This window comes from Giraffa tippelskirchi, chromosome 7 (assembly GCF_054371585.1).
Source record: "Giraffa tippelskirchi isolate mGirTip1 chromosome 7, T2T-mGirTip1v1.2.pri, whole genome shotgun sequence".
Taxonomy (NCBI): domain Eukaryota; kingdom Metazoa; phylum Chordata; class Mammalia; order Artiodactyla; family Giraffidae; genus Giraffa; species Giraffa tippelskirchi.
Genome location: NC_137281.1, coordinates 35960481 through 35979519, shown reverse-complemented (window position 1 = coordinate 35979519; position 19039 = coordinate 35960481). Strand labels below are relative to the sequence as shown.

Below are 19039 nucleotides of genomic sequence, written 5' to 3'. Positions count from 1 at the left end.
TCTGGCATAGAGTGTGGTAGAGTGGAAAGGGCATGGAGGTGCAGATCCTGGTCTGCTCCCAGCTATGGAGACCTTACATAGGTCCCTTCATCCCCTCAGCCTCAGTTCTTCTACTCTAAAGTGATGCTAATAGCCACTTTGCAGGGTTATGAGGATTAAAGATCTGTTAGCCTATATACCTTCTGGATCTTCAGGTTTTCGAACTTTTTCCCATTCTTCTTGTCTCCTTTTGCGCCGTTCATCTAGCTCTGCCTCAGACACAAACCTCTTTTTGATAACAAGGTTACCATCATCCCCTCCATCCATAATGGAACAGTCTAAAAACAAACAAACAAACAAAATATTTCAAGTGAGAACTGTAATTAAAATTCTGAAGAGAAACAAGATTAAGCTGTCTCCCCCAAGCAACAGACTACCTCAAAACTTTCTCTAGCCTTGAACTGAGAAATCCTCAAGTAGTTTAACTCATAAGTCACTGTTAAAAGCACAGGATTACATTTTCTTAATGTATTATGTAATTTTATCAACATCTATGTTTATCTACAAAGTCAGCAAGAGGACCTGGAATAATTCTAAGGTGGTGAATGGTGGAGCTGAGAATCAGCTGAGAGCAAAAATTCATACTCTTACCCACTTAATCATACCCCTCCCCAGAAACCAGGGATCTTCCTTAAGAAGGACATGTCAATTTCACCTTTCTTCTTCTATCAAATTCCAGTGCTGAGAATGTTCATGGAACATCTTCCTCTAGTGAAGACGAAAATGGAAACAGAGGAAATAAATCCAAACATGCAGAACAAAATAGTCTTTGCCTAAATCCAGTTGAAGTTTAGTTCATTGTAACAACAGAAAATTTTTAAATTTACTAGAAAGAAAACCATATCAATGGACACAAGTTGTTGCTCCTACCTAAAGTCCATAACCCTGGACATTTCTTAGCATTACTGGGTGTCTCCATCTAAAGGCCTATTACAGAGACAGAATTGTTCTGTCTCTGTGACCATGCCAAAAATTCCTCAAAGTTTTGCAGAATGACCTCTTATGGAACAAGAGCCAACATTTTCTTAAATGTTTCTGGCAGAGAAAACATGAAAGATGTAGAACTCTAATGGATGGGAGAGACAATTTAGACCCTCACTGTCCCCTTTCTCAGCTGTAGCTCTCCTTTCTCATCCTATATTGGCTGTCTGGTTTCTTCCTCTCACCCTTATTTACTGGGAAATAATTCAGAATGTGATGGGTCCTCATAGTCCACCTCAAACAATTCTCCATCTGTCAACAGAACCCACCATTCATACCCAGGAGATTTTCATCCAACCCATACTTTAAAACTGCACTCCCTTCAGGCAGCTGACTCTCTCTGAGCATATCTGACTAGCACGATCGTTATTCCTTAAACTGAACTGAAATCTCTCTGCCTATAAATTCCTCACATAGGCTGAATCCACTGGGACTACACAAAAGAAGCCAAATCCCTTTTTCAACACGACAATGCCTCAGCTGTTTGAAAACAACTCCCATTTTCCTCCTAATTTGTCACCTTTCTAGGTCAAGCATTCCTAGTTCCTTTAATCTTATAAAAACATGAAAAAACTGTCTCAAAACAGTAATCTTAAACTGTTATGATTTCAACCTGGGAAAGCAATATTAGGATATGGTAATACAACTGGCATGCCATTGAATCCATCTCTTTACTCTTGTTACACTTGAAAAAATAAAAAATTTATATTAATACTGAAAGAACCCTTACAGTTCAAAATAAAAACCTTGAATCTTACATGCTTCCATCTAAGTAAGAATTCAGACTCAATATTTATTCTTATAATGCAAAACTAAGGAAGTAAAGCCATCTATTTAATTTTCATAACCTGTTGAGTTTTTGGATAAAGAAGAATTCATTTGACTTTTAAAAAAAATGCATTTGACTTTAAAAAAGAATTCATTTGACTTAAAAAAAAAATCCCTGAAACTCAAGGGTCAGAGCCTTTAAGATACATGTAAACAAAGGTTTGAATTTGAAACAGAAACTCTTAGAGAATAAGAATTTTCCCAACATTTATCAATTACTTTTGGAAAAAGACAAATTTATGAGATTCCAAGACATTCCTACTCTCCTTTTCATCTTTTTCTCAAGTGTTAGAACTGAACTTTTACCCAAAGAGTTTGGCCTGTGCTATTTCCCCATCTTTCACATGTAGGACTAAATCAAGAATCACGGTTGGTTAATGAAAAAGAAAACAAGGCAGAAGCACATGTTTAAAAGGAAATTTAAAGACAATGGGTTTATAATTTGACAGAAAAAATTTTAATGCTCTCAATGGGTTGGTTTCCTGAGAAAAGTCACACTGTCAAAACTAATGAGCACTTGTAAAAATCTGTTCTTTAAACCTAACATAATCCCGACATTCCCTCATTCCCAAAATAAAACTAGATGGCCATGCCTAATTATAAAACATTTCTGTGAATTTAAAAGGACCAACACTAAACACAGACTGCTTCATCCATCTCTTTCTTCAATTTGCACATCTCCTATAGGTCCTCATTCCCTGGCACTTCAACTACTATTCCCTTCTTGCCTGCAATGCCACCAAGTGGCCCTTTGGTTAATGAATTTTCTATATCAGGAGAGGCCAAAGGACAGAAAATGTTTATGAACAAGTGGTCATACTCCTCAGTATGCTAGGTAATATTCAGAATATTCCTTCTCCAGAAATATTCAAAACTTCCCTATCAATAAATACTGCCAAGAAGCCAGCTTAATTTCAGACACTTTTCATGACAACCTAATCTAATTCAACTAACATGTAACAGATACCTTCTGGTGCAGTCTCCTTACAGGAGGGAAAACAGGTAATGAAGATTATAGATTCTGAGATCAAGAGACCTTGGTTCTGCCACTTGAAAGTTGTATGATTTGGGTCAAGTCATTTAACTCATCTAAGCCTTAGTTTCCTAATGTACAGATTGCACTCATCAATGGAGATTAAGAAAGTACTGCACAACATAAAGCTTTTGTGAGATAAACTAGATAATTCACGTAAAGCACTTAGCACAATGTTTAAAGTGAAGTGAAGTCGCTCAGTCATGTCCGACTCTTTGCAACCCCATGGACTGTAATCTACCAGGCTCTTCCGTCCATGGGATTTTCCAGGCAAGAATACTGAAGTGGGTTGCCATTTCCTTCTCCAGATCTTCCCCACCCAGGGATCGAACCCGGGTCTCCCGCATTGTAGACAGACGCATTACCATCTGAGCCACCAGGGAAAAAAGGTCTGTCGTTATTGCAAAGAGCTATGCTGAGCTCTGGTTATGGGAGTGAGAGAAATATACTACCCTGTGCTCAAGGAGTGTAGGAGAAGTAAACCAGTGACATAAACAACCATGACAAGTGAAGTAGGAAAGGGACCAGATGAAACTGAGGGCAATCAGGAAAAGCTTCCATGTACATGTATTTGGTAATTCTATATTTCCCCTTTACCACAGTTCTTTTATTGTTTTATTATTACTTCAATTTAAATAAATTAAACATCGTGCTGAATGCTGAACTCTGTGTCCAGCATTGTGCAAATTCTATGGGGGTGCATAAAGAAAATAAACTTTAAAGAGCTAGTACTCTTGTACTAGTTCTTAACAGATAACAGTGTATGTAATAATTACCAAAGTAAACGGTACAGCTAAGAGGCAGTAATGAAGGGCACAAATAGGGATCAACCCAGTTTCCCAAGCTGAAAACCTGAGCATATACTTAAGACTCCATTTTCCTTTTTCCCTTACATCCCACTAGTCACCAAGTTCTGTTGTTTCTACTTCACAATGATCTCTCTTTAATTCATCCTTTCTTTTCTAATCTCTTCTTTTCAGGGCCTCCTCTTGCATAAACTACTCTAAGAGCATTCTACTAGTCTCTCAGTTTCTCCTCTGGCCCCCATTCCAAATATTTCTAACTCTACTATGTCATTTATTCATTGTGTTTTATCACTTACGACTATTCCAACAGCTCTTTGTATCCACAGTGCTTATTAGCACAGTGTCTGGCATATATTAAATATATAAGAAACACTTACTGGATAAACCAACCAGGGAGAGGATTTGAAGAATTTAAGCAGAGGGGAATGCTCTCACACACATATTCTTAGATACTGTCCAATGTAAATTATAGAAAATAATAGTCATCAAACAAGTATTCACTAACGTGTCTTTGTCCCATAGGGAATTCTATTCAAACATCATACAACTTGTGCAATAGGAAACACAGGACCAAAGATTACATCACCTTACTATATTAGATAACTGACATCTTCAAGAATAACTCTTGCTACTTTCCTTTAATTTCAGCTAACTAAAAAAAAACGCTCTCATACTAAAAATTCCTTACACAAAGCATTTTTCTCTGAAGAGTCCAACATTTATTAGCTGTTTATTTTGCAACAGAAAGGTGATTTCTACCCTCAACTTATTTACCTTCTTCCAGAAGTACAGAAATCAGAAACTAAAGTGTTTATTTCTAATTCCTACAGCTTACCCAAACTTTCACAAGTCTCTTATTTTCCTCGTTAGAATAATTAAAAACAAAACACAAATAAATAAAAGCCCAGAGGTCTGGGGATCTAATGATAAAAATTCATTTAGGGATGAAGATGATTTACATTGAGAATGCTTATTTTGTCCTTACTGTGTTTAATTTTAGAAAGAATAACTGTGCCAAATTTTCTTTACTCTCATAGTGCTTTTTTTATGGTGATTCAAGTTCAAATATCAAATTAAACATTACACTGTTTTTAAAAGGATTATATAAGTTCTTCAATTAGAGAATTCATGGAAATCCAAAACCATAACCAAAATCACTGTCCCAACTTGAAAGTTTCAAACTGATAAAAATTTTCAAATTTGCTTGACAGCCAAAGAAATAACATTCTTATATTTCAAGCTGAAATAAATGTTAAACACTGCACTACTGTGTTTTTACTGGAGACTGTAGTATTTAATTTCCAGACTGGTGAGACAGAATGGGTTTATGCACAGTATGCTATATAAGTTTCAAAAAACAAAACTTACATTGCTGCTCCCAAGATAATTGCCATTGCTGACATGAAAATTATTCCATTTAGCTCCTGCCATGATGCAAGTAAATGAGATCTGGTTTCCTGTGGAATTGAATTTTGTGATGGCAGACTACTTAAGTGTTTAACATCACTGGCCACCATACCCTCCTAATTTCTAACATTAGATACACTGTACTTGTAAAACTACACCAGGGCAGATCAGATCTCTGTGTCTCAATGTTCTAACACTTCCCCAAAGGGAGCAAAAACAATAAGCCAATCCACGTTTTTTCTGTTAGTAAATACACTTAAGTATTGCCCTTCCAACATTATCCTGATGTTCAAGTCACATGAGATTTTAAAATGTAGGACAGAAACTAAGAGGAATTTGGCAAACTAAAAATCATTCTATAAGAGACACAGATGCATGGAACAATTTTATGGACTCTGAGGGAGAAGGTGAGGGTGGGACGTTCTGGGAGAATAGCATTGAAACATGTATATTATCGTATGTGAAACAGAACACCATTCCATGTTCGATGCATGAGACAAGGGCTCAGGGCTGGGGCAATGGGATGACCCAGAGGGATGGGATGGGGAGGGAGGTGGGTGGGGGGTCCAGGAAGGGGAACACATGTAAACCCATGGCTGATTCATGTCAATGTATGGCAAAAACTATTACAATATTGTAAAGTAATTAGCCCCCAACTAAAATAAATAAATTTATTTTAAAAAAAAAAGAAGAAGAAGAAAATGATTAGGGATTATCTAAATTAATTTTGGTGAAAATAAATAGTTGTTAGAATGGGAAAAAAAAATAAAAATAAAAATAAAATAAAAATCATTCTAGAAAAGACTGCTTTCTGGCCAGAAGGCACTTCTATCAAGCTACAGTAACTTAAATCAAGCCAACTTTCCCTATAAAACTTCAGAGCATGACAACTACTAACAGAGAACAGTCTGTTAGCACCTATTACCAGACAAAGGAATTCTCAGTCACTCTTCTAACACTGAGGCTTATTTAACCTACTCCACTAGCAAAGAGGACTAGAAGAATCTAAAAATGAGGGCACAGCATTAGTAAATGCAATTCATATGTAGAATGTTTACTATAAACAGCAATTTGAAGTAACCTCTTTTTGCGAGACATCTAGAAAACACATGCAATGTATTTTTACACAGCATAAGAACAGTTTCATCATATGCACATTTACCTTGAATTTATCTACTGAATAGATCCACTGGAAGAAAAAAAGATAATTTAAATATTGGTTCCCTTAGCTGATCCTCAACTCCCTAACTCATCCGTGCCTCTCAGAGTGTGAGTACTTCCCTCACTATATGTAATTCTAATACGAGCTATATTTTTTACACACAGTGATTCTTAAATGCAAACCAACTACTTTATCTAAAACTCAAAGGAAGAAAAATAGCATCTGTTTCAAAGCTGGAAAAAATCTGGCCTTGTTGGAATTTTGCTACACTGGTATACCTATACCCAACATGGTGCCTCCCTAATGGATTTTCGAGGATAGCTTTGACTACACATTATTTTACCATCTGGGTTGACTTTTAGTTCAGTCCAGTCGCTCAGTCATGTCCAACTCTTTGCAACCCCATGGACTGCAGCACACTAGGCTTCCCTGTCCATCACCAACCCCCAGAGTTTACTCAAACCCATGTGCATTGAGTGGGTGATGCTATCCAACCATCTCATCCTCCGTCACCCACTTCTCTTCCCACCCTCAATCTTTCCCAGCATCACAGTCTTGTCAAATGAGTCAGTTCTTCACATCAGGTGGCCAAAGTATTGGAGTTTCAACTTCAGCACCAGTCCTTCCAATAAATATTCAGGGCTGATTTCCTTTACAATGGACTGGTTGGATCTCCTTGCAGTCCAAGGGACTCTCAAGAGTCTTCTCCAACACCACAGTTCAAAAGCATCCATTTTTCGGCGCTCAGCTTTCTTTATAGTCCAACTCTCACATTCATACCCGACTACTGGAAAAACCATAGCTTTGACTAGACGGACCTTTGTTGGCAAAATAATGTCTCTGCTTTTTAATATGCTGTCTAGGTTGGTCATAACTATTCTTCCAACGAGCAAACGTCTTTTAATTTCACGGCTGCAGTCACCCTCTGCAGTGATTTTGGAGCCCCAAAAAATAAAGTCTCTCATTGTTTCCCCATCTATTAGACATGAAGTAATGGCACCAGATGCCATGATCTTCGTTTTCTGAATGTTGAGTTTTAAGCCAACTTTTTCACTCTCCTCTTTCACTTTCATCAAGAGGCTCTTTAGTTCTTTGCTTCCTGACATAAGGGTGGTGTCATCTGCATATCTTGAGGTTATTGACATTCTTCCCGTAATCTTGATTCCAGCTTGTGCTTCATGCAGCCTAGCATTTAGCATGATGTTCTCTGCATGTAAGTTAAATAAGCAGGGTAACAATATACAGCCTTGACGTACTCCTTTCCTGATTTGGAACCAGTCTGTTGTTCCATGTCCAGTTCTAACTGTTGTTTCTTGACCTGCATACAGATTTCTCAGGAGGCAGGTACGGTGGTCTGTTATTCCCGTCTCTTTAAGTGTTTTCCACAGTTTGTTGTGAGGATAGCTTTTACTACACACTATTTTACCATCTGGGTGGACTTTGGAACCTAACCCACACTAAATTATACTCTCTCTCATCCTCACCTTCCAAGCTTTATGGATCTCCTCTACAAAACCAACTTTACACTACACCAAACATACAAGGCCCACTCATTCAGCTGCATTTTTGAAGTAAATATTTACAGGAAACATATGTGCAAGGCAGGGCCTCTCAGGTGGCTCAGTAGTAAAGAATCCGCTTGTCAATGCAAGACTTGCAGGAGATGTGGGTTCGATCCCTGGGTAGAGAAGGTTCTCTAGAGTAGGAAAAGGCAACCCACTCCAGTATTCTTGCCTGGAAAATTCCATGGACAGGAAGCCTGGTGGGCTATGGACCATGGGGTCGCAAAGACTCGGACACAATCAAGCAGCAAGAGTATCATGTGCGTGCAAGTCACAGTGCTAGGTACTAAACTGACACTACTGTTTAGCAAATAAGGAATTTGAATTCAAAAGAAGAGATAAGGTAAGCACAGGAGCAATTTAAGGAAATGGAGAATAAAGGTAAATGCTCTAAGAGAAAAGAAATTAAGCACTCAGAGTTCAGAAAAGGAAGACTAGAAAAAAGCACTGAGGAAGCTCAATTTTGATGGCAGCTACAACACTGCTCCAATACTTTGGCCACCTGATGCGAAGAGCCGATTCATTGGAAAAGACCTTGATGCTGGGAAAGATTGAAGGCAGGAGGAGAAAGGGACAACAGAGGATGAGATGGTTGGATGGCATCACCGACTCAATGGACATGAGTTTGAGCAGGCTCTAGGAGATGGTGAAGCACACAGAAGCCTGGTGTGCTGCAGCCCAAGGGGTCGCATAGAGTCAGTCGGACACGACTGGGCAACTGAACAACAAGGACACTGCACTGTGAAAGGTGGTGGAAATTTTAGATAGATAAAGAAAAATAACCTTTAACTCAAAGTTGCCTGAAAGACAAATTTCACTCCTAAAATCAAAGGGTGCTTGCATTTCCAGAAATAGTGGGCTAGGTAACTGAGACCAATCCCTCACTTCTGCAACAAATAAAAGTGGAAGAAGTTTTTTTAAATAATTCTTAAACAAATAGAAAAGCTAACAAGATAATAAAAAATTCAGCACAAACCCAAGACAAAGTGAAACCCAGAAACTGAGCCCAATATTCAAACTGGTTTTCATCCTGAGGACTTCTCTGATCCTGAAAGCTACAGTCTTGGTGCCCTTGGGAAGCAAAAGTCAAAAGCAGAGAGTCCACATAGGGTATATGGGGTCTGATAACCACCTATTTCTCCATCTTAATCTGGTACTCCAAAGAACTACAGCATCAGGTAAAGGTGAACTGGTAAGAAAAAAAGCAGGAATAATGGGCAACAGAAACAGACCAAAGGACATCGAGACAGTGGAATTAACACATATAGATTACAAAACAACTATGCTTACCATGTTTAAAGAAATAAAAACCAGGCCTCAAAATTAATAGCAGAGCATAAGAAACCATTAAGACAATGGCATGGCACATTTGAAAAGAAAAACAACAGAACTTCAGTGACTAAAACATGCAATAAATTAATTTAAAATCACAACAGATGAGTTTAGTAACAGATTAGAAATAACTTATGAGAGAATTAATAAAAAAGAAATTATGTAGAATGTAGTATAGAAAAGTAAAAAGAGGAAAAGGCATAAAGAGGGGGAAAAAGTCTACATTAAATCAGTAAAGAAGGAAGATACACAACAGGGCAGAAACAGTACATGAATATAAAATGACTGAGAATTTTACAGAACTTATGAAAGACACTAATCCAAAAATTAGGAAGTGTAATAGACACCAAACACACTGAACAGAAACAAATCCACAGTTGCATACATCATAAGGAAAATTCAGAAAACCAAAGACGAAAAAAACTGTAAAACACATGCTATAGAAAAAGCGCAACAGGTGGTATTTGAGAAGACAAAGCACGTTCAAAAGGAGATCAATAGTGAGCACACTGAAATTGCTTAATTTACCTGCCATGAAGATATAATTACGGTGATTTGAGCCTACAGCTGAACCATGCGCTTAGATCACTTCATTTACCAGACACATGGTTTTCAATTTCTGAAGCAGCAGCTTGATTCTAATCAAAACAGCAAGATTCTTAAACGAGAACGACTGCTAACCAGGTAAAAGGTATTGATATAATTGTTACAACCACGAAGAATTTCCCCATGAGGGAAAGGCATCAAGACCCAGCTGAGAAAGATAACTGGGCAGCCTCAGCTTTCTAGACCCTTACAAACTGTTCATCTCAAGCTCTATTGGCAAGACTGTAAAAGCTGCCTTTATCTTTACTCAATTCCTTGTACCAAAAAGGAGTCTACACACTAGCTCCTTACAAGGCGTTCAGAAGCAGTGCTTTCCAAACCATTTTTTACGGGGTCCTTGTTAACACAGCAATAAGGCAAACAGTTGAATTATCAACGAATCTTACCCAACAGCTGGTACACAAAAGGTCACTGGGAATTCTGACCACCAGACCTGCACTTGACTCCCTGGGTCCCACTCAAGACGTGAGTCGGACTAGCTGGAGCGGGGGTTGGAGAATCTGCATTTTAAAAGGGCCACAGCAGCTCTTGTTTTCTGCTAGTTCAAAACCAGTGCTAAGAAGGAATAGGTCTCCACCTTACCGCGATGCGCGCTGGCTTTCACCTGGGCCAGCAGCTCTCAAGACGTTTCAACCCTCAGTCTAAGTTTTCTGCAAGACGAACACGCTAGTTTGATTTCCTTTATAAGAAAGTGCACTGAGCACAGACACTGGTACATAACACATAATTAATGTTTCCATCCTAAACTAATTCTGTGACTCAGAAACTCGCAACCAGGCAGGCATCCCCACATCTCCGGGGTAGCCTGGAGCCGTTCCAAGACCTCTGAGATAGAGCCCACTCCTCGCTTGAAGCCTGCTACCTGGCAGAAAACATACAGGGGAGCCGAAAACAGACCCAAAGCCCCAAGACCGCTTGAAAGGGTCGGCATCCTCTTCCACAGGACCTGGAGGCGTCCCCGCGGGCTCCCTCGGCTTCCCTCAGGCTGGGCCCCACAAGCCCCGGTCTCTGGTGACTCAGAACCCTGGGCGAGAGCGCAGACTGAGGGCAAGCCTGGCCCTAAACTTCACGTCAGACGCAGCCCCCCACCCCCTCAGCGAGGACGCTGGCGCCCCAGTCTCGCTGCCTGGCCAGGGCCCAGGCCGCACTCACCTACCAGCGTGCGGGAGGCGAGACCCCCTCACCTCGGCGGCGCCTACCCCAAACTGCCACCGCAAACGCCGCTCGCTCTTAAGAAAAAATAAAAAAGAAGGAAAGTAAAAACAGAAAGAATGAAAGCAAGAAAACAGCCTTTGCTTTGGTATTTCTTTCTACCCTTCAGGGCTTCCTTTTCCTCACCGCCACAACAAAGTTCCGCCCCTCTTCCGGCGGTGTAACCCAATCCGTACCTCCCTTCCTCCCGTGGAGCCAGATGGAAATCCGGTGCCTAGAAAGCTAGCGGGAGAGACTTGATTGGGCCAGTCACACTTCAGCAAGGGGATTGGCCAGCTCCCTCCAGGAGGGCGGGCCGAGTCTTGTTGTCACGTGACATGGTTCCTGAAAGATGATTGGCTGTGAGGAAGAGGGCTTGCCAACGAGGAAGGGGCGTTTCCTAGGGGACTGAGGGAGGGCCGGGGCGGTACGAAGCGGGGGTGGGCCCAGCACGTAATGGCAGCGCCGTGGCCTCGCGTCCATCTTTACCGCTCTCTTGGACCTGTCACAAAGGAGTCGCGCCGCAGCCGCCGCCGCCCCCTCCCTCGAGTGCGCCCGAGAGCTGGAGAAAGTCAGTGCCGCAGCCCAGCCGGGAAGCCCCTAGGAACGCGAAGCGGGGGGAGTCTCAGGGCTGGGGACGTCCGTGAGGGAGGGGAACAGCCGCCTGAATCTGTGGCGGGGAGACCGGACTGGGCTGGGGGAGATTTTGAGGCGGGGGCTGGGAGCGGGTGGCGTTGGGCAGAGCCCAGAAAACAGCCCGGAGGTTCTCCAGCGAGGCCCGTGCTGAAGGTGCCGGGAGAGGACCCTAGAAGAGGGTGTTTCCGCTTTAGGGGTTTCTTGACCGAGGAGGTTGTTGTGGGTCGCCCTTCTGCGGAGGCCGCGGCCAAAAGGGCCCAGGTGAGAGGCAGGTAGCTCCTGGGAGGCTCTTGATATATAGTGGTGCTCCTCAGGGGTGGCCAGGATAGAAGGATAGATGGGAGGATGCTTGGGGAGGGTTTCCTTTTGTGGAGTTTGAGGTTTAGGTGGCAGGAGTGGCGGAAGACCATCCCTGGGGAGGCTTAAACGTGCCTTAGGGTCAAGAAACGCCTCAGAGAGAGCGAGAAGCTAGGAGTTGGGAGCCATACCTAGCGGGTTCCCCTACCTCGGAGGCCCGATGTGAAAAATGAGTAAGAGCCTGGGGAGAGGGGATTTGCTGCTCGGTTCCGGGAGGCAGATCCCCCTCCCCCCCGCCCCTCAATCCGTAGGAAAGCCCGGGTGGGAAATAGAGGCAAGCGGGAATGGCAAGCTTTTTCCTTTGAAACATAGGAATCAGCCGTTTCTGGACGTAGTGCAGGTGGAGTGGGGGGAAGTCCGTCCCACCGACACTCCATGCGTGACTCTTCGATCGGGCTTTTGTTCTACCTGCTACTTCAGTTTCCCTGTGTTTGGGGTCGGAGATCGAGGCAGAAATGATCCACTGGGACTCTTCAGTTCTATCCTGTATAGCTGTCTCAATGAGGTTGCTCCCCCTGGAGTGTTGTGCTTTGAACTTCTGAAGATTAGAAGAGTCTATTTAATTGACTGAAGGGAGTCCCCTGGTTGTCCAGGCCCCTTACCTGCCATCTCCTCCTCCTTAACCTCCTTGGCTCTCTTCTGTAAAATAACACAGCGTGTGAAAGTGCTTTGCAGACTACAAGCTGTGTGAAAGTATTGTGATTCTGCCATCAAAGGGGTTGCTGTTGAGGAGTGAAAGTGAAGGCTCTTTCCAAACTGTGAAACAGTATGTAGATGTAAGGGATTAGCATTAATACAGTTGTTGATCCACCTATGGAGTGCGGGAGCCATATTGTACTGAAAGCTTCAAGGTTTCCAGCTTTTTAGGTCATATAGTCTAAAACCCATGATTTCAGCTCCTGCTTAGATGGGGGTGGAGGATGGTTTTTTTCCCAGAGTTTTAATTTACTTTGAACCTCTGATGATACTGGCAGGAGATAGCACTATGATGTACTCTTTTCCTTCAGGAATTTTTTTTTTCTGACAGCTGAAATTTTCCTCCAGGTAATTTAATCTCATTATTGTAAACCACCTCCCCTTTTCCATATATATGTGTTTGTGGCCTTTGTATGTACAGGTAGTGAGTATCATGTTTTCTCTCTCAGTTTTGATTTTATAAATGAGACCTCCTTTTTTCCTCTGTGAATATTATGCCTTCCTGTAGTCACCCCAAACCATACATTATGAGGCACATTAGCAATGGCTTTAAAAGTTTTTTCCCACAACAGTTGTTTCTACTTTTCACCATGTATACTTTGCACTTCCTGGGATGACACCTTGCTTTGTAAGTCCCTCTATGAGGTTATAAGTACTGTGTCCATGTATGACATTTTCCTAATTTTTGGTTAGTTACAATTGTTAGAACTGGTTTAACAAATATTGAGTAATTTGTGATTTTTGAAGTTTCTTTTTTTTTCTAAACAAAAAGCTGACTTGAATTTCCTGTTTTTCTAATCTTACGTTACATGAGTCTTTTTTGAAAAAATCCCTGTGGTGATTCTGTGAGCTTTCTGGTTCCCAAGATACACATTATCCAGACCTGCTGCTTTAATCTGTGTCCTGCTTTTGCCATTTTCATAAACCCTTCATTATTTCTGCACTTCATGATTATTTTTACTTTATTGATGATAGGAAGTGTTCCAGCATACTCTATGTGGACTTTTTCTGCTTCATCAGCAAAATAACTTTTCACTTAGTAAATTGGCCAAGAATCAAGGGGAAATAAAAACTTAGCATTTTGTGTGAAAAGTGAAAGTCACTCAGTTGTGTCCGACTCTTTGCGACCCCATGGACTGTAGCCTGTCAGGTTCCTCTGTTCATGAAATTCTCCAGGCCAGAATACTAGAGTGAGCAGCCTCCATTCCCTCCTCCAGGGTATCTTCCTGACCCAGGGATCAAACCTAGGTCTCCCACATTGCAGGCAGATACTTATGTTACTTTAAATTGGAAATTTTCAGTTTTGTGGTGGGATTCTTGTAAAGTAGGATGTGACAGTCATAGGATTGCAAAAGTGAAAGGTCATTAGACACCACAGATGGGAACCACAGTGGAACTAGTAATCTATTTCAAAAGAGTTACAGGGTGGAGTAGTAAACTATTTAACTTCTCTTCAAATATTTGGGCATTTTCAAAGCATTTCCCATTGGATTTGGATAGTTTTTCCTGGTATTCAAGTTATAAAATTGCAAGAATAGTTATGAAGCAGCGAATGCCATAACTTGGGCCATAACCTGAGGAGGAGACTTTCACAACTTTGTAGGAATGCAAATGAGTGACTGTGTTCCCTTTGGTTTATCTGTTCAATAAGTAAACTTTTGAAATAGTTTTCTTGCCAACCTTTATGATTAGAAAAAAAGTGCATATTCTGTTTTACTCTCAATGTCCATTCTAAGAGGGAATGTTTGCTGGTTCAGTATGTAAAATCATTTTTGATTATAGATAACTATGATATATACAAGGCTAACTGAGGTAGTATCTTATAAGTAGTGGTGAACTCTTGGAGAATATTCCACTTTCTCCCTCTCTAAGTTTTGGAAAACTGAGAATGCATTTGAGACAGCAGAGGATTGATAAACTCCTTAGGTTTGTTAAGGAATGAACCCTGCATGTAACTTTCTTATTGCTTGAAATTATAGTTTTCAAGCATAATTTCATGGGTCTTATACACATCAAGTAGAAAGTTTTGAAATACCTTATTCAGCAGGTTTATTATTACCTCAGTTTAATGTTTCAGTGTTAGTTTAGTTTTTTTTTTCTTACCCCTTCTACCTCCTAAAGAATTAAGTTTCCTTTTCTGTTGTCATTTAATGCAATGATTCTCAAAGTATGGCTCCTACCCCTCCCCGCCTTGTTGAAAATGTGGCTCTATTTTTTTCAGTTCTTATTGTTTCATAGTTGTTCATACTTACCTGCACCTAAAGGCTATTTATTAATAATCTACCAGGTCACTAAACCATGATGTTCATGAACCAAAACTAGCATAACATTAGAGTTTACTGTTGTCTCTGATACCTTGTTTTCCCAGAAAGTACTGTCGTGGGACACTTGGCAGCAAGGTAAAGTTTCTTACCATGTCATATGCAGAATGGGGATTCTTACAATATTCAGGAAAGGTGCTTATTTGGGATTTATCAAAACTATTGTCTCAAATTGATCTTGGTTTTCCATTGTGCTTCCTCTTTTATTTATTTTTCATTAGCATTACCATTATCTTCATCTTTATCAATTAAGTTTATGGACTTTCAGTTAACCTTTCAACTGCATGGTCAGGGATATATGTACCAACAATATTTTGGCTTATCATTTAAGACATCAATGTGTTGCAGTGCAGATATAAATCCTTCATTCCCCTATTGCCAAAGCTAATATATATAGTCACCTAAAAACTTGCTTGCACAGATACTTGAATGTTAACTATCTTCCTTTTCCACTGGAAAAATGGTGGAGGGAGAGGCTTCCTTCTGGTGAACCTGACACTATATGCATGGGCTTCTATGGCAGGTGCTGTATTATGGATTGGGCACTCTGTTGTCTGTGGCACCCTTCATCCCTTTAAGAAAAGTATGAGGGACCTTTTTTCATCTTTGCTCTGTGCCTGGCATATTAGTGTTGGATTCATATTTATTGAGTGATATGTTCTCAGCTTTTCAAAGAATACTTTTTACAGATTTTAGAATGAATTCACTTAAAATACTTACTGAATATCTGTTAGGTGGGCTACAGTCCATGTGGTCGCAAAGAGTCGGACACAACTGAGCAACTAACATTTTTTCTCTTAGGTTCTAGTAGATATAAGTTGAGTGTGCAACTGAGTGTTTCAGACACCATTTTAAGTAGATTTCATTAAGAAAGGTGTTGCTGTTCATGCTGTTTACTTTTTGTTTACTTTTCTTAGCAGCAAAGAGTTTTCTATAACTGAAGAATCTTTTCAGATTTGTGAATCATGTGTTTGAATGACACATCTATATTAGTTCCTGTTATTTGGTCTTCTGGAGGTGAAAATCCCCCATAGTATAGAGTATTACATTTGTTTTTCTCCTCTGTATGGCAGCTGTCATTAGCACTTAACTCAGTTCTTCCTTAGCGTTTCCTTTTTGGGTCCAAGGCAAATTTTTCAGCCTTTGAGACCAAGCAGGATTATTTGTTTCTCCTTTTTTTTTTTCTTCCCCTCTCTCTCCTTTTTACTGTCATTTGCTTTTGGTAATCCCTTACTCTGTCTTACCCTAAGTACTCCTCAAACAGTTAAACCAAAAAAATTGTCTACTTTTCCCTCAAAAATGTACCTTCTTAAACCAACCTCAGTGCACAGGAGAAGTATTAGAATCATTCAGTGCTTTTCCCAGACAACTTGAAGGTTACAATCCAGTGGATGAGAATACCTTATGTGACTTAACCTCAAGTGCCCAGTGCCACTGCAGACAGATAGTTTTCAACACTTGGCATGTAAAAATATCAGAGCTGCCCTTCCTTTTGGGGGAAAAGTGAAGCTCCAACCAAATATTTCACAATCTTTCCCTTCCCTTTCCTCTGAGATATCTCAGACTCTAGAGACAAAACCTGCTCTTGTTAAAATGTCCTCAGGTGGTTTCTGTTTCAACTGGCAAGTGTGTTCTTGGTAGTCAATACATCTTTCTTACCTACTTATTTTGCTACCAAATAATCTCGTTGACCTCTAGGTTTTACACACTGACCTCCCATTTAAATACAAGAAAATTGTGGTCTTCGGAGTGTCCAGCAGGATATTTTAAAAGCAAATATATGGGGTAAGCTTCCCTATCTTGATAGGGTTATACAGGTATATGTAGTAGACAGAGTTCAGCACCTACATGCTTAAGAACTGTACATTTTACGTAAATGTAACCTCAAAACATATTGAAGCCAGTTAGTGATATGCATGCTGATTTTTTAAGGGGGAAGTACATAGATGCCTTTGAAATGCATCAAGAAAAAAAAAAAGGTGGATTGATGATGGATAGAGGAGTGTACAGATGTGATAAAGCAAGTACAGTAAAATGTAAATAGTAGAATCCAGGTGGTGGGTATATAGGTATACACTGTAAAATCCTACTTTGCTGTATGTTTGAAATTTTTCATAATGAAATATTGGAGGAGCATAGTAAACATGACACTAGAAGCTATCACTTGTAAATGCATTCACTTAGGGGAAAAGTCCAAAACATTTTTTAAGAAGAGAAAATCATTAAGATTTCCAGTGTATTATATATTGTTATTGTTCATGCTGTACAATTTAGCCTTTGTGGCTACTGCTGCTAAGTCGCTTCAGTTGTGTCCGACTCTGTGCGACCCCATAGGCTCCGCTGTCCCTGGGGTTCTCCAGGCAAGAATACTGGAATGGGTTGCCATTTCCTTCTCCAGAGCATGAAAGGGAAAAGTGAAAGTGAAGTCGCTCAGTCGTGTCCAACTCTTAGCGACCCCATGGACTGTAGCCTACCAGGCTCCTCCATCTAGGGGATTTTCCAGGCTAGAGTACTGGAGTGGGGTGCCATTGCCTTCTCCAAGCCTTTGTGGGGTGGACTGGAAAAAAGTGTTGCATTCACTATTTTGGAACAATAAGGTAAAAATGACAGCAATAGTAATTTTATGCCCAAAGATTGGTTTTTCTTCCTTCATTTAACCAGCCTCTCCTTTCTTGGCAGCATAGTCCTGAGGATTGATTTTTCAGAGAAAAGAAAACATTCTTAAAGTCACTAAGCTGTATTATGATTGAATGCAAGCAAATATTTGAATAGATGAATCATTGATTCCTGGACCATTTGTTACAGAGGGTTAGACCAGTTGGCAGATATCTCTGTGGTAAGCTGTTTATGATGGTAGAGGTCTGTATTTTGAGTACCAGCCCTCACTGCTTTAACACTAACCTTACTGAGAGCCCTAGTTTGATTTTTTCCCCCCTCTCAGAGCAGCTTTAAAATATATAAAACGGAAAATAAGTCATAAATGATACTGAAATGGAAAGAATAGCCTTTATTTTCTTTTTTTCAAAGGGGAGGATAAAAAAATAAATAATACTTCAGAGAAGTAGATTTGCAAAGGAAATGTTTGATTGTAATTAGGTCCTTTCAGCAAACTGGTTATGAACACTGAGATGATTTTAAAAGCATTAACATTTAGATGGTAAGAGAAGTATTTCTACTAAGTAATGGCATCCAGTGCCATTTCATCCATCAGAAAATAATTTCATCCATCATGAAATCAGTTGATGGTTGCCACAGTTGCAGATCTGATAGTTGTATATATTTAAATTATGTGACTAGATTTTTTTTTTTTTTTTTTTGGTTTCAAAACTAACTTGACTATCTAATGCTAAGTAGTCTTAAAAGTTAAGGTGAAGTATATAGGTATTACAAATGTGTTGCCTTTACATAATCTCTAGTCTTACTCATTTTCCATCCCATGCAGTCTGTCAGCCCTTAAATAACATTACCCATAAGCAGTGTATCATCTTGGTTCAGTATGATGCTTCATAGGGGATTGTGGTGGGAAATACAGGGGACTGCTTCATCTATTGTGTTGACATGTACTGTACATAGTCTGTACCAGATGTAACTGTATTCTGGTGGTTTTTTGACTGACCTCTCCAAAAGAGTATATTCAAAGATAGCCTCAGTTCATTTCTCTGGAAAAGGAAACTCACTTTTTATTTTTTTTTGTTAATCACAACATTATTTATAATAGCAAAAACTGGCAACAACTTAAAGGCTAACCATGGGAGTCTGGATAAACAATGTTTTAACCATACTATAGAGTATTATCATGTAAACATTAAAAAGGTTTTTCTAGTTTTCAACAAGGACCTTCTGTACAGCACAGGGAGCTCTGCTCAATATCACAGGCAGGCCTGTGATATGTGGCAGGCCTGGATGGAAGGGGAGTTTGGAGAAAAATAGATACATGTATGTGTATGGCTGAATCCCTCTGCTGTCCACCTTAAACTATCACATTGTTAATCAGTTATATTTTAATATAAAAGTTAAAAAAATTTAAAGATCTTTCTAGTTCTAATTACATGAAAAAATATTAACTAAAAAAAGGTTATAAA

General features: G+C 40.0%; 2 protein-coding genes across 42 annotated transcripts in view; one reads left to right on the top strand and one right to left on the bottom strand.

Moving 5' to 3' along the window:
- Window positions 1–11405, bottom strand: part of PSME3IP1 (proteasome activator subunit 3 interacting protein 1) — a 36755-nt gene extending 25350 nt beyond the window's left edge. For 2 of the 18 annotated variants that reach the window (XM_081514297.1, XM_081514314.1), the window contains exons 1-2: window positions 10654–10782; window positions 180–317 (exon numbers count right to left, since the gene is read on the bottom strand). In XM_081514297.1, the coding sequence (XP_081370423.1) occupies window positions 180–317; window positions 10654–10687 (172 nt within the window). In that variant the 5' untranslated portion in view covers window positions 10688–10782. Of the gene's footprint in view, window positions 1–179; window positions 318–630; window positions 748–10618; window positions 10783–10908 lie in introns of those variants that run through there. The other 16 variants (XM_081514306.1, XM_081514307.1, XM_081514305.1 and 13 more) reach the window with 16 other exon arrangements.
- RSPRY1 (ring finger and SPRY domain containing 1) overlaps window positions 11358–19039 on the top strand; it is a 36111-nt gene continuing 28429 nt past the window's right edge. The window contains exons 1-6 of one of the 24 annotated variants that reach the window (XM_081514284.1): window positions 11358–11518; window positions 12948–12984; window positions 13209–13264; window positions 15005–15035; window positions 16656–16742; window positions 17637–17793. The gene's annotated coding sequence lies outside the window, so the exon portion shown is untranslated. Of the gene's footprint in view, window positions 11845–12914; window positions 12985–13208; window positions 13265–14969; window positions 15036–16655; window positions 16743–17636; window positions 17794–19039 lie in introns of all 24 variants that reach the window. The other 23 variants (XM_081514286.1, XM_081514280.1, XM_081514279.1 and 20 more) reach the window with 23 other exon arrangements.